The 14,677-nt window shown below is 34.0% G+C and overlaps 1 protein-coding gene across 2 annotated transcripts in view; it reads right to left on the reverse strand.

Moving 5' to 3' along the window:
• Positions 1-14,677, reverse strand: part of LOC111153230 (interactor of little elongation complex ELL subunit 2) — a 63,613-nt gene that overhangs the window by 15,462 nt on the left and 33,474 nt on the right. For both annotated transcript variants that reach the window (XM_022512128.1, XM_022512127.1), the window contains exons 11-12: positions 13,931-14,106; positions 9,552-9,681 (exon numbers count right to left, since the gene is read on the reverse strand). In XM_022512128.1, the coding sequence (XP_022367836.1) occupies positions 9,552-9,681; positions 13,931-14,106 (306 nt within the window). The remainder of the gene's footprint in view (positions 1-9,551; positions 9,682-13,930; positions 14,107-14,677) is intronic.

The raw sequence follows: 14,677 nt of genomic DNA on the forward strand, positions 1-14,677 counted from the left end.
TTCTTTCTTTCTTTTTTATTTTTAAAGACTTTATTTATTTGACAGAGAGAGAGAACGTGCACGCACACAAGTAGGGGAAGCAGCAGGCAGAGGCAGCGGGAGAAGCAGGCTTCCCACTGAGCAGGGAGCCTGATGCAGGGCTCAATCCCAGGACCCTAGGATCATGACCTGAGCTGAAGGCAGCAGCTTAAGAACTGAGCCACCCAGGTGCTCCACTTTGGGAATTTTCTTTAGAAGTATTTCTTAATGTTTTTATGGGACCTGGGGATAAAAAGAGTACAATTGAGGGGAAGAGAACATGTTCATAGTAAAGTGAAACAGACAAACATTAACAACAAAAAAAGTACATTTATTCTACCTGAAAAACAAACTATGAACTACAAAAGTGGTTCTCAAGATGCAGTCCCTAGACTGTAGCATCAGCAGCACCTGAGAACATGCCAGAAATGCTAAATCTTGGGTCCTGATCTAGACCTACTGAATCAGACACTGTAGGGTCAGGGCCAGCACTCTCTACTTTAACAAGCCTTGTAAGTGATTCTGATGAACTACAATGTTTGAGAATTACTGAACTTATGTCCTACAAACCAATGGGCTCCTCAGTTAAAGAAACCAACTGAGATCTATCACTATGTTCTAAGACATGTTTTATCTGAATTGCTCAATCATGCAGATAAACTATCCTCACTGTTTAAAGGATCTAACGTATTGACCCTCAAATTTGAATTTTGAGGAGAAATTATTTTACATTTCCTTTAAATCCTGGGATCATAGTCTGGACACGCAAAAATGACAACAAAATGCTTAAGTTAAATACAAGAGTGCCTAGCACTGGTTGAGAGGAAAACAGGCCACAGCTGAGGAGGGACTATGGTGAATGAGTGCATGGGAAAGAGAACATACCACTCGGAATGTTTGTGGTCAAGACTTTAAGAATCTGATTTCTAAACAGTAAAGTCATTTGTTTTAATTTACACTGATTACTACTGTCACACAAAATGTTTCCCTTGTGTTACATCTGACACCTCCCCGCCCCTCCCTCAATTCTTCTCTAGCCCTTTTTAGTTTTATGGCAAAATTGCTGACACTTAAAAACTGTGACTCAATTCTGCTCCTGCCAACTGATAAACTCTGTATCTATGAATAAGTTACTTACTTATTCTGAACTTTACTTTTCTCTATTGCTTATAGCAGCAGTCTACACACATTAAAAACTGTTCATTAATAGCACTTAACACAGACCAAATTTTTTTGAAAAATGAAAAAATATACAATGTATGGTTAACTATGCTTTTTGTTTTGAGAAATCTTGGTTTAAAACTGTGTGATACAACTCTTTGAAGGATGGATTCAAAGTTTAATTCATTTTGCAACACATTTTAGCGGCTGCTACAGCTAAAAAAGATACAATGATACAAGGATCCACATACAATAAATGCCTCATTGCTGGGCTTACTAGAATGACAGGATTGCTTTTGGTATCAAATACCAATAACACAAAGGTTTTTCTCTAAATTCTACTAGTAGAAGGCCATCTTCCCTGATGCTAACCAGTTTTTCTGGTTAAAGCCCCTGAAGACAGGGGCTATACTCCTATCCCTGAAGCTCTCTGGAAGATTTTTTTTTTTTTTTTAAGATTTTATTTATTTGGAGAGACAGGCAGATAGGGAACACAAGCAAGGAGAGGGGGAGAGGGAGAAGCAGGCTTCCTCCTGAGCAGGGAGCCTGAGGCAGGGTTTGATTCCAGGACCCCAGGATCATGACTGGAGTGGAAGGCAGATGGTTAACGACTGAGCCACCCAGGTGCCCCTCTCTGTAAGATTTTAAAAAGGAAGTTTTTCCTAAACTGATTCCAAGTTTGTAAAATACATAGATGTACAAGTTTTTTGTTTGTTTGTTTGTTTGTTTGTTTAAAATCGTGGCATCTTTCATTTTTGGCAACAAAATCATACTTAACAGATCTAAGGATGATGTATAGCATGACTCTTTGGGGGGAGCATTCATATGGAATGAATGAATGAAATTCATTTCAGGATCTATCAACAAACTGAACACCTAAGGGACCTTGTGTAACAAGGGGTCCCTGGATTTTGTGATTCTCTAAAAGAGCTCAAGGATTCAGCATACAGGTGTACTCATGGCTAAGACTTACTACAGCAAAAGTATACAAAGCAAAAAAATAAAAATAAAGAGTAAAAGGAAAAGATGTTTGGAGCAAAGTCCAAAGGAAACCAGATGAAATCTCTGAGTCCTTCCTGAGTTTCTGTCTGGGATGATGAAAAGGTTCTGGAAGTAGATAGTGGTGATGGCTGAACAACTCTGTGAATCTACGTATCATTGAATTGTACTAAAAATGCATGCTGAATTGTACACCAAAATGGTTAAAATGCTAAATTCTATGTTATTCTAAAATATGTGTATTTTACCACAATTAAAAAAAAAAAGGTCCTTCCCACTGAAGTCACATAAGATGCACTTAATTCTTCTAGCAACAGTTTTTTTGTATATTGGAAAAGTTTCTTAGAAACTCAGCACTCAAGTTTTTTACTGGAGGCTCATTACACAGGTGCCTTCCGCCTAGCACATACCAAAGACTCTCAAAAGGAAAGCAGATGTTTAGAATAAGCCACATTGTTTGTACAGTGTAGGTACTAGGAGCCATCCTTATCAGTTAAAGAAAGTCTTACATCAGTACAGGGAACAGTTTACTAGCCAAGTTCCCAGATATGCATTAAGGGCCAGCTTTGCAAATAGGTCTTTTCAATGATCGGCAGTGTCAGTCCGGCTACATCAACTCTTACCTGCACAGACCCTGAATAGCAACACACTAGCATTCAGTGGAAAACAGACTGGTCTTTCTAGGGTCCAAAGTCAAGCTTCAAATTATCTAAATCCCTGTAATGGAATTAAGGTTAGTCAATAGTAATCTTGTCTAGAGGAAGATAATATTTTAACTTTCTCATTATCTCCACAATTTTTCATATACAGTAGCTGGCCCTTGTTAAAGAACATCCTGGCATACAATGAAATAACATGTTAAAAAAAAGAAAGAAACATGTTATGAGATGAATTTTGTTCCCCTGAAAAAGATATGTTGAAGCCTTAACCCATAGTACCTCAGAACATGACCTTCCTTGGAAATAGGATCATAGCAAACATACTTAAAGAATAAGATGAGGTCATACTGGAACAGGGTAGGCCCTTAATCCAATATGACTGGTGTCCTGCTAAGAAGAGCAGAGAGACACACAGGAAGAAGATGCCACATGATGAAAGAAAAGGAGACGAGAGTGATGCATCTACAGGTCAGAAGACATAAAAAAATTACTGGCAGATACCAGAAGATAGAAAAGGTAATGAAGGATTCTCTCCTCTGGGCTTCAGAGGGAACATGGCCTGGTGACACCTCGATTCTGTATTTCTAGCCTCTAGAACAGTGAAACAAGAAATTTCTGTTGTTTTAAGCCACTTAGTTTGTGGTACTTTGTTACAGCAGCCTTAAGAAATGAATACACAAAAGATAATAGAAAAGACACACTGGAAATTTAGATAACAAAGGTACTGGACACAGACTTTAAAAGAGTTTTGCCTAATATTCTAAAGAAAAGATTGAGAATTTCTGTCAAAAACTCTAATCTATAAAAAAGAACCAAATGGAAAAATCTAGAACTGAAGAATACAATAACTGAAATTAGGGACAAAAGTCATGGTTTAAATAGTTTATTAGAGACAGGTGAAGAATTAGGAATTAATGAGCTAGAAAAAAATATCAAAAATAATACATGAAGAGTCAAAGGAAAGATAATAAAGAATGTAAAGGACATTAGAGTTACAGTAAGATATACCCTAATGCAATGAAAATCCCAGAGGAGAAAGAGAGAGAATGAGGAAGAAGTGATATTTAGCGACATAATCACTGAGAATTCTCCAAAATTGTTAGAAGTCATCAAGTCACATATTCAAGGAGCAATATAAACCCCAAAAGAAGTATTTACAAAGAAAGCCTAATGTAAGTACATTGAAGAAAATTGCTGAAAAGCAGAGAGAAAGATAAAATTTTAAATCTGCAGAGAAGAGAGATGTATTACTGTTAAAAGAGGGGAAAAAAAAAAGATGGACACCTGACTTTTCAACAGAAACAAAAGAAGCCAGAAGACACTGAAATATCTATCCTTCAAGAATAAAAGCATAATAATAATAATAATAATAATAATAAACCTTTTAGGTGAATAAAAACTGGGAGTCTTTGTCACTAAGATATCTGTAATAAAGATAATATTAAATACTAAAGGCAGAGGAAAATGAAATTAGAATCTTAGAGATTTAGAAAAGCATTAAAAAGGGTAAATATATGAATAAATATAAATGAATATCAAATGTATACACTAATAATAATAAAAAGAAAAAGTAAAATACTGTTTAATAGGGATGAGTCAGTTATAATTATTAGAGCAGCACTGTCCAATTGAAATTTTTGTGAAGCTGGAAATCTCTGTACTGTTCAACATGGTAACCAGATGCAGCTTTCAAGCACTTGAAATATGGCCAGTATGACTGAGAAACTGAATTTTAAGTTTTACTTAATTTTAATAAATTTAAAATAGTCACTTGTGGTTAGGAGCTATTATATTAGGACACCTCTGGAATAACCCTTTAAAGAGTAGTAGAAGAGTATACAATTGTTAATATAGAACTAACCTGTTAAACAAGGGGAAAAAATGGAATAAAAAAACTCAGTTCATAAGAAGGCACTAAGACAAAAAAAAAAAGGTTCTTAAAACAATGAGTCAAATAGAAAATATATATTAAAATGGTAGATATAAACCCAAACTATTAGGGATGTATAGTAATTACTACAGATACTACAGACATTAAAAGATCATAAGAGGACATTATACCTTTATGTCAATAATTTTGAAAAGTTGAACAAATTTCTTAAAAACATACACACACACAAGTTACAAAGCTGATGCAAGAAATTAAACATCTGAATGGCTCTAAAATGGATTTAAAAACAGAACTGATAATTAGAAGCTTCTCAAAAGGGAAAACTTAGGTCCACATGCTTCCTAGGTAACTTTTACCAAACATCTGTAGAAGAAATAACACTAGTTTTACAGAAATTCTACCAGATAAGAGAGGAAGAAGGAATGCATCCCAACTCATTTTATGGTATAAATATAACCTTAACACCAATACGTAAGCAAGGTATTATAGGCCAATCTCACTCATAAACACAGACGGCAAAATTACTATTAACAAAATTAATATTAATATTAAACTAAATCTACCAATACAGAAAAAGAGCAATATATTATGATCAAGCTGGGTTTATTGCAGGAACACAAGGTTCGATTAACATTTTAGGATTAACATCCTGAATCAACAGGAGTCATCACATTAGTAGAATAAGAGAAAACTCATACAATCATATCAATAAAAGTAAAGAAAATATCTGATAAGGGTTTTTTTGCCCATCCTGCTTAAAATTCTTAAATTAGGCATAAAAAGGATTCTTTATTCTAATTAAAGGTATCTACAAAAACCTACACAAAATACCAAACACAATGGCGAATTATTGAAAACGGTCCCTTTTAAGATTAGAATTAAGACATAAAGGACCATTATTCAACTTGTATTCAAGTGACAGGCAATGAAGGCAAGGAAAAAAGGTATATAGATTGGAAAGAAGAAATAAACTGGCCATTATTTGCAGAAGACATGATTGGTTACTTAAAAAGAAAATTATTAGAATGAGTAAGTGACTTTAGTGGAGTTGCTAGATAGATCACTATATGAAATCAGTATGTAAATAAATTTTATATTTTAGAAACAAACCTTAATAAAATGTCATAAATACCATTTGTAATAGTTTAAAAATATCAAATACCACAAAATACATCTAACAAAAAATATACAAGATCTCTACATAGAAAATCATAAAATACTAAGAGAAATTAAAGATATTAATAAAGGAATATATAAAGTTCACAAATTAGAAGATGTTATTGTGAAGCTATCAATTTGCTCCACATTGAGTCACTGCACTTGCTAATAAAAATCCTAATTTTCTTGTTGTTGTTGATAGAAACTGACAAGCTGATTCCAAAATTTGTAAACACAAAGGGCCAAGAACAGCCAAGAAACTCCTGAAGAAAAATAAGTTGACAAGATTCACGTTACGGAACAGCAGAATATCTTATATAGTTAGAGTAATTTACAATGTTAATTGTCTAGCTAAGAGTACCTATAAAAACTAAGTAATTACTCCAGCTAGAATAAATAAAACAGGTACTGCCTCAAGGATAAATTAGAGTCACATACATGATTGATAGAACAAGTAGCAGTGAAGAGCAGCAGAGAAAGGGTGGTCTTTTCAATAAACAGTACCCACAACTGGAAACAAAATCCTCTGGCCATGTAAAATTAAATACCACACAAACTGTGTACCTAAAAATAAGGACTAGAAAAAAAATAAAAATTCTAGAAGATAATATAGGAGAGATTCTTTATGATCTTGCTGGGGGGGGTAGTTTTTAAAATAGGACAAAAAAAGCATGAATCAGAAAGGAAATGACTAATAAACTGGTAAGTTCAAAAGATACCATTAAAAGACTGGAAAGGTAAATTACAGAATGGGAGAAAAACATTTATAAAATTTAAAACCAACAAAGAAAGACCAAACAAACAAAAATCTGACAATAGGAGGGACCTGCATGGCTCAGTCAGTTAAGCATCCTACCCTTGATCTTAGCTCAGGTCTTGATCTCAGGGATTTGAGTTCAAGTCCCATTTTGGCTCTAGGCCAGGTATGGAACCTACTTAAAAAACAACAACAACAAAAACACACAAAAAAACCCTGACAAGGGATAAATGAGCAAGAGGTTTAAATAGGCAATTCACAAAATTGAGTATCCAAATGATTAATCACATGAAAGAGTGCCTAATTTCATAAACCACCAGAGACGGGCACAGTAAAACAATAATGAAATATTAATAATACCTACCCACCAGCATGGCTAAAATTAAGTAAACTGATAAGGCCCAGTGTTGGTAAGGATGTGAAGAAACAGAAACCATCACATATTGCTATTATAAATGTAAACTGGTTCAATCACTTTGGAAAACTTTCTGAAATTATTTACTAAATTGAGTGTATACCTAAAATATGACCCAATAATTCCACTCCTCAGTATATGCCCTAACAGCAATATGTGTGCAGTGTACTAACAGGCATTTACAAGAATTTTCAGTTGCATTAAAATGGAAACAATCTAAATAGATTCCTAAAGTTAAATGGAGAGGGGACGCCTGGGTAGTTCAGCTGGTTAAGTGTCTGCCTTCAGATGAGGTCATGATCTTGGTTGGGATCCTGGGACAGAGCCCTGAGTGGGAATCCCTGCTCAGCAGAGAGTCTGCTTCTCCCTCTCCTTCTGCTCCTCTCCCCCACCTCTCATGGCTCTCTCTCTCTCTTTCAAATAAATAAATAAATAAATAAATAAAATTTTAAAAAAAGAAGAAATTCTTTCTTAACTCTTTAACATAAAGATGATTTTTCATATTTTCACCTAATTCTAGGTTAACAGCTTTTTCCTCAGTACAAAAATATATGAAATATTACTTCATTGTCCTGAGATATCTATTTTCATCAAGAAGAAGTCTACTTTGGGGACAATATATTAGGTAATAATTATAATTTAAAAAGATCTGTATATACAGTCCTTGAACAAAATACTATTATATTATGTATAGGTGAAAATGCTCAAGCCTAGGGGGTTAAATGATTCTATCCAAGGTAAAAGAATTATAAAATGTATAGCAAATCCTACATATATCATCTGACTTCCACATTCAGCATGATTTTCACTATTCCATTATAATGGAAAAAAAGCACAGGCTGTGGAATCAGTAAAGATATGGATACTCTTGAGCAATAAACTTAGAGAACCTTAGTTTTTTCCTGTATAGAACAAAGATAAACAATCACCTATTCTATAGAATAGTGAGGATTAGCAACAATGGATATATAGTCATTGACCCATATTACATATTTCATAAATGAGTTAGAAATATTGTTATGAGGCACTTGAGTGCCTTAGTTGGTTAAGTGTCTGATTCTTAATTTCAGCTCAGGTCATAATCTCAGTGAGGTAGTGAGATTGAGCCCTGTGTCAGGCTCCACAACCAATAGAGCCTGCTTAAGATTCTCTCTCTTTCCCTCTGTCCCTCTCCTTGCTGTGTGTTCTCTCCACACCTTTCTCTAAAAAACAAAACAAAACAAAAAATAGAAATATTGTTCTATTAGTTTATAGACACCCAACACCCACATATACACATACATACACACATATATTTAATAGTTTCTAAGGATAATTTTGGAACATTTCAAGTGCATCATACAACTTGGTTTCTGAGTGGTAGATACATAATGAACCAAATGGAAAAAAAAAAACCCACAATATTCTGTGAGTTGTACCTTGCAAGACTGGGAGGAGGTGAAGTTGGGAGGAGGAATATAATACAGAAAGGAAAACTGACATATTACAGAGAGGCTCAAAGAACAGAATATTTGAAAAGAAATACATTACTGATTTTAAGGGTATATCGTAACTCATATCTACCTAGCAACTCATAATTTCCAATGTAGTCTGTTATTTGGATGTCAGAGGGCAGTAATAAATACTTCTGAAGCGAGATATCTAAGTATTTTATACCCATCTTCTTTAACTCTTGACTATCTGTAGACTGGTACTCTTCCTAAAACCAAAACCATTAAGTCTACATTATGTTAGGTATAAGGGCAGCTTGAGATAGTAGGGATGGACTGAGACATATGGGATGAATTAAAAAGTATGGGATGAGGCATTCCATTGGGAGGGAGCAGTACCAGTAACAACGGGAAAGTAATCCTTCATATGAAATATGTTAACTGTATGTGAACCCAGATAAGAGAAATCAAATCCCTAACCACCTCCTCCAAAAAACAGCAAAACAGAAACAAAGAAAAATTGAAAAATTTTAAATTTCATTGTGATTTTAAGAAAATTTCAAAATATGTTCACACCACTAGTTTAAAAGAAACTTGTCAGAAAACACTTCTATAGTTTTAGCTTATTACCCTGTAAAATAAGTATTTCTAAAATAAAACAATGGGGGCACCTGGGTGGCTCAGTGGGTTAAAGCCTCTGCCTTCGGCTCAGGTCATGATCCCAGAGTCCTGGGATCGAACCCCACGTCGGGCTCTCTGCTCTGCGGAGAGCCTGCTTCCCCGTCTCTCTCTCTGTCTGCCTCTGCCTACTTGTGATCTCTGTCAAATAAACAAATAAAATCTTAAAAAAAAAAAAAATAAAACAATGATATTGACATCAAGCACAACTAAACAAGATGAATAAGAGGGAAATGAAAATATCTGATCTCACTAGTCTCACTTCACCATCTAAATGCAGTAGGAATGGTGCTTTAGTAGAAAGAAATGAAGTATTTATAATTGATCAAAAGTATGTATTTATAATGACATTAAAAGGGAGATCAGGTCCTCTTGTATAACTTACCAACATAAAATGAGCAGTTGGAATGCAATAAACTCTCAGTCCATAAGCGACAAAGTTCACTTTCAGTCAGAGCTTCAACACCATAACAAGCTTGATATTCCACTTTTGGTAGTACATAAACTGGAAATTGCTGAAATGCAGAGATACTTTTTCAAAGCTCCATTAATTTACTCTTAATAGCAAATATATTTACCTATATAGTTTTGCCTCTTCAAAATGCTTTCAGGTAGTCTTATTTTATCCTTCCAAATACAGTAGAATTCAGACAGAAAGATGGAAAGAACCCTTGTTAGATGTGGGCAAGAGGTGAATAAGGATCCTGAACCAACAGCTCTCCCTCACATCCACTTAAAATTCACATACCTCCCTACACATGTACACATTTTATCAGGGAATGTAACTGACAGCAGCATCCTTGGAACAGAGCCTATTATCGATATGTAATTGCCCAAAGGTTTAAAGCTGGATGCTGGGAAGCAAAGACTGTTATACTAGTAATTCTTAGAGGATTAAAAAAAAGGTAAGAATTTTTTTGCCCCTTTAAAGCATGAGACACATGGTCTCAGGCTCAAATAATCGGAGCAGGTTGTTTTCATTCTAAGAATGAACGTATAAGCATTAATACCTACATTAACACCTGTAAGTGTCTTTATATTGACAAAGGCTTTGTTCCAAACACTAAGTACCTGGTAAAGTAGCCAATCAGAGCTTACTGGTCAGGATACTAAACAGATTGAGTAAAGTAACTGTGGCCATTACTAGTGTAAAGGAGGATATGCAAGGAAATTCATGCTTATGAAATAATGTGAGTCATGTTCACTGTGCTCATGTTTTCTCATTTCTGTCAAAGAATATTCTACTCTTAATAGTAGTCTCTTCATTTCCAGCTGCAGAAGGAGAAATACATGATTTAAGAAATTTATTCAAAGTGATATAGCTAGTTCATACTTCTGAAATTATACTAAGTTGCCACTATTCATATACTTGAAAATATTTCATAAATGTTTCAGAATTCCTGATTTTCACAAAGTGGCAAATTTAGTGGGCTTGAAACAATGATGGTGGTAAGAACAATTCAAATCTAGTAAAATTTCTGTCAACAGTAAACTCGATTCATATAATTACCTGTGAATGGTGTAAAACTCTTTTAAAGCAGTATTTCTTCAATTTCAATGTGTGTATGAATAACCTGGTAATAACTTTGTTAAAATGCAGAATCTGAGGTGAAGAACAAGGATTTGCTCTTTTTAAAACTGAAGTACAATTAACATACAGTTTTATATTAGTTTCAAGAGTACAATACAATAATTCAGTAATTCTATACAGTAGGTTTTGCATATTTGATAAGCTGTTGTTCCAGGGGCCAAACCTTGAGTACAAGGCCTCTATGGTATTTTCTCAATTTAAAAAACTAAATTGAGATTAAGATAATTTTAGTGATAAAAGCTTTTTATTATATAATAATTCTTAAGCAACTGGTACTCTGCATTTAACAACTGTAAGCTAGAGATAAAGAAATGGAGGTCAAGAGGCTTAAGAAATTTGCTAAGGGACAGAGCCAGTTTACAGCAGAGTTGAGTAATTGATAAAGAAGATACCCTTTTTGGATCAAGAGTAGATTTTCCTTGATAATACTACCTTGTATCTATGAAACTAAATCCTGAATCTGGTTTTAATTTCTGTATGTATTCTACTGCCATCTCCAGGAAGCCAAAGGAAAGAAAAAAGTCAATATTTCATGGTAATATTCTAAAATTAAAATGAAACTTTAAATTCAATCAAAATTTCAAACTGTAAAAATTAAATTTACTCTTCCTTTCTCCCTTGAATGGTTAACTCCTAATCTCCCCAACTAAAAACATTTTTTGTTTCTGCCTTCCAATTTTTCACATAAACCTTTCAAATTTTTCCATACATCCCTAAGTAGGTATTTCATAGCTAGTATCAGAGGTTGAAGAGACTTCTAAGTATTTTTTTTTAAAGATTTTATTTATTTATTTGACAGGCGGAGATCACAAGTAGGCAGAGAAGCAGGCAGAGAGAGAGGAGGAAGCAGGCTCCCTACTGAGCAGAGAGCCCGATGCGGGGCTCAATCCCAGGACCCTGGGATCATGACCTGAGCTGAAGGCAGAGGCTTTAACCCACTGAGCCACCCAGGCGCCCCAAGACTTCTAAGTATTTTAAAGCTTTATCTAAACAAGTTGGTTTTTAAGTAGTAAATATTAAGGGAATGCTTTCTTATGCAGAATTTAAATAGTGCTACTTTAAAATTTCTCAAACTAGTGCTTAAATTATCTTAAAGTTCCCTTAGTAATTCCCTGTTCTCTCTTCACTACTCAGCTCTTTCATTTACTTAATACCTGTTTATTTTGTTTCTAGGATATAAAACATTTGGGAGAAACAGATAAATAGGACATGATTCCAAGGGAAATGCATTCTACTAAGGGATTTAAACCATGTGTACTAAACTATTACATATAATAAAAGGTACAATATGATAACCATTCACTGGAAATTTTAAAACTTTACTCTGGGTTTGACATAATAAAAAACATAAGGCTCCTATTTAGATATTCTCTGGGGTTCGACTGTTTTGATAGATTTTGATGAAAAGCAAATTATCTCCAATAAGGGTTTATCTCAACACTTACAAATTGCACTTCAGTGAACTGAATAACAATGTCTTTAACAGTCTGTTTCAAGAATTAATTCAGTATCCAATATTTCCCTAAGCTATTCTTTCTTAAGAGACACTGGCCATCAATAGTTTCTAACTGCTGTGAACTGGCAGATCAATACAAAGTGGTATGGGTTCTAAGAGTAGAAAGTCAAAGAAATGAGGTTAGCCCCCAAATAAATGAGAGAGATAGTAAGTAAAAATTAAAGAAATAAAACACTGAAAAGACAATACATAGCACTGACACTATATATACTTAAAATGTTCATGCAATAAGCCATCAAATTGATCATAATTAAATATAAATGAGATGGGAAAAATTAGCAAATAAAGTAAAATCTTTTAATTCAGAGACTATTAGCATTTATTTAGGAGCAGACTAATACAAAATCTTTGGTATTTTGTTATTCCTTCACTTTCTCTTACAGAAAACACTACCCCACACATTATAATTCAAAAACATTTGGTTTCTAAAATTTAAAGTCCGAACCACTGATAAAACCCAAATTATGAGAATTAAGAATTTAAAATTGTGTTCACAATCTTCCTTTTATTTAACAAAGGATAACAGCATCATCAAGCAAAATATCCTCCAGGTCCACTGGATTCTGGTGGACAAAGATCCTTTATCTTGATGGGTTGGCTTTAGAGTTTTTTCATGATAGACCCAGCTACTGGCAGCTAAGGAAGGTTGGACCGCCAGCCCACCCTGCCTTCTTTCCTTCCTTCCTTTCTTTTCCAAGTTATTCCTTAACATGACAAAGCAGCAGTCAGCACTGATCCACAAGGTCAATGCTGGAACATCGCTATTTTTGATCATCTGATTCCTAGCCCCAAACATACTAACATTTTAAAGTAGTCACTGAGGATTCTTATCAGGTTCTAGGTTAGGAAGCAAGAGATAGAGACACCAAAATTTAAAAAAAATAATAATAATATAAAAATATAAATAAATACACACACAATGACAAATGTACACAACGGAAAAAATTCTCTTAAGTAAAAATGAAAGGAAAGACATCACTATAATCAGTTATTACAGAGAGGCTCCTCTTTATTGACCAGAATTCAGTGGTCACACACACAAAAAGCAAACTAATCTGAATGAGAACTTTAAACATCAAATACAGAAAACTGTTTAAAGAACCAATTACTCTAACTGGAGCAAGAACTTTTTAACTAAAAAAAAATTTTGTATCAATCCCCTCCCCAAAACAACAGGGGGAAAAGGAAAGGAAAACATTTAGTCTTTAACAATTCTGGGAAGACTTCAAATGCATGTGAAAGCCCACCTCTGAAAACTTGAGACCTCTACAATTAGTGAAGAAGATCCCCAAAGTAAGAGAAAAAGGGGCTAATATGTCACACTGAATTCCAAATTTATAGAAAGCAGGTCCAGTTCAAATCTATGATGGTGCCATTTTTCATTACGTTTATAAATTCCATATAAGAATGTTACCACCATTCAAGAACTTTATATTTAACACTTTCCACTTCCCCTTATTAAAAGTGTTTTCAGTATTTTACAACACAAAACAAAAAACCCCACAAAAAACAAACAAAAAGCTCCAGCTCAACCTGAAAAATTCTGATAGTGATCAAGAGTTTAAAATTAAACTTCATAATAATGGCATGTTAAATATCTGTGATTATCTACTTATACTACCACATCCACATCCTAAATTCCCAATTAACAACTTACTCTTCTGATTTTCTTCCGTTTTTTTGAACGTGGTCTGGTCTCTATCCTCTGGACACTGCATCGCACAAGTAACAACAGGTCTTGCAGACTAAATAACTTGTAAACAAAATTTCCTTCCTGGGGAGCTACATATTCTGATGTATCTTCAACATAGTCCTGTAGTTCATATGGCAATCCTTTAAAAATAATTATATTTCTCATTTTTATTTTAAAATACATTAGCTCTTTATCCATCATAATTCAAGATAAAACAATTCAATTATTGATTTTTACATTTCTATCAACTTTAACTTTCTATTTTCTCAGAGTTGAACATTTACACTATTACCATTTCTGTTTACTTTTACTGGAACTGCAGCATGAGCTGAGGTCAAAGCTTTACCTACCACCTTCCATAACTCTAGACAAAGTTTAAATTCATGAGACAACAAATGAAGAAGAAAAGAAGTTTTAAGAAAGTGATGTTTTTTCTAATCTAGGTAGAGCTGGGGTAAAGCTTTATATTTCTTTCAGAAAGTGAAAAAGCGTAAAACTAGAGTCCCACACCATGAATTAGTAAATTTTGGACTCATAAATGTTTATGATTATTTTTTATCACTTCCCCTTCATCGTTCAGTGAGCCATATTATCTGTAGTTACAGTAGCCACTGTACATGTTGGATAAACATAGGTTACAAAAATCCATATAACTTTGTGTACATATTTAAAGAGAAGATTTTGGAAGCTGATACACTGATCAGTACCTTG

The sequence above is a fragment of the Enhydra lutris genome, unplaced genomic scaffold (assembly GCF_002288905.1).
Source record: "Enhydra lutris kenyoni isolate GAN:26980312 unplaced genomic scaffold, ASM228890v2 scaffoldscaffold31, whole genome shotgun sequence".
In the NCBI taxonomy this organism is placed as follows: domain Eukaryota; kingdom Metazoa; phylum Chordata; class Mammalia; order Carnivora; family Mustelidae; genus Enhydra; species Enhydra lutris.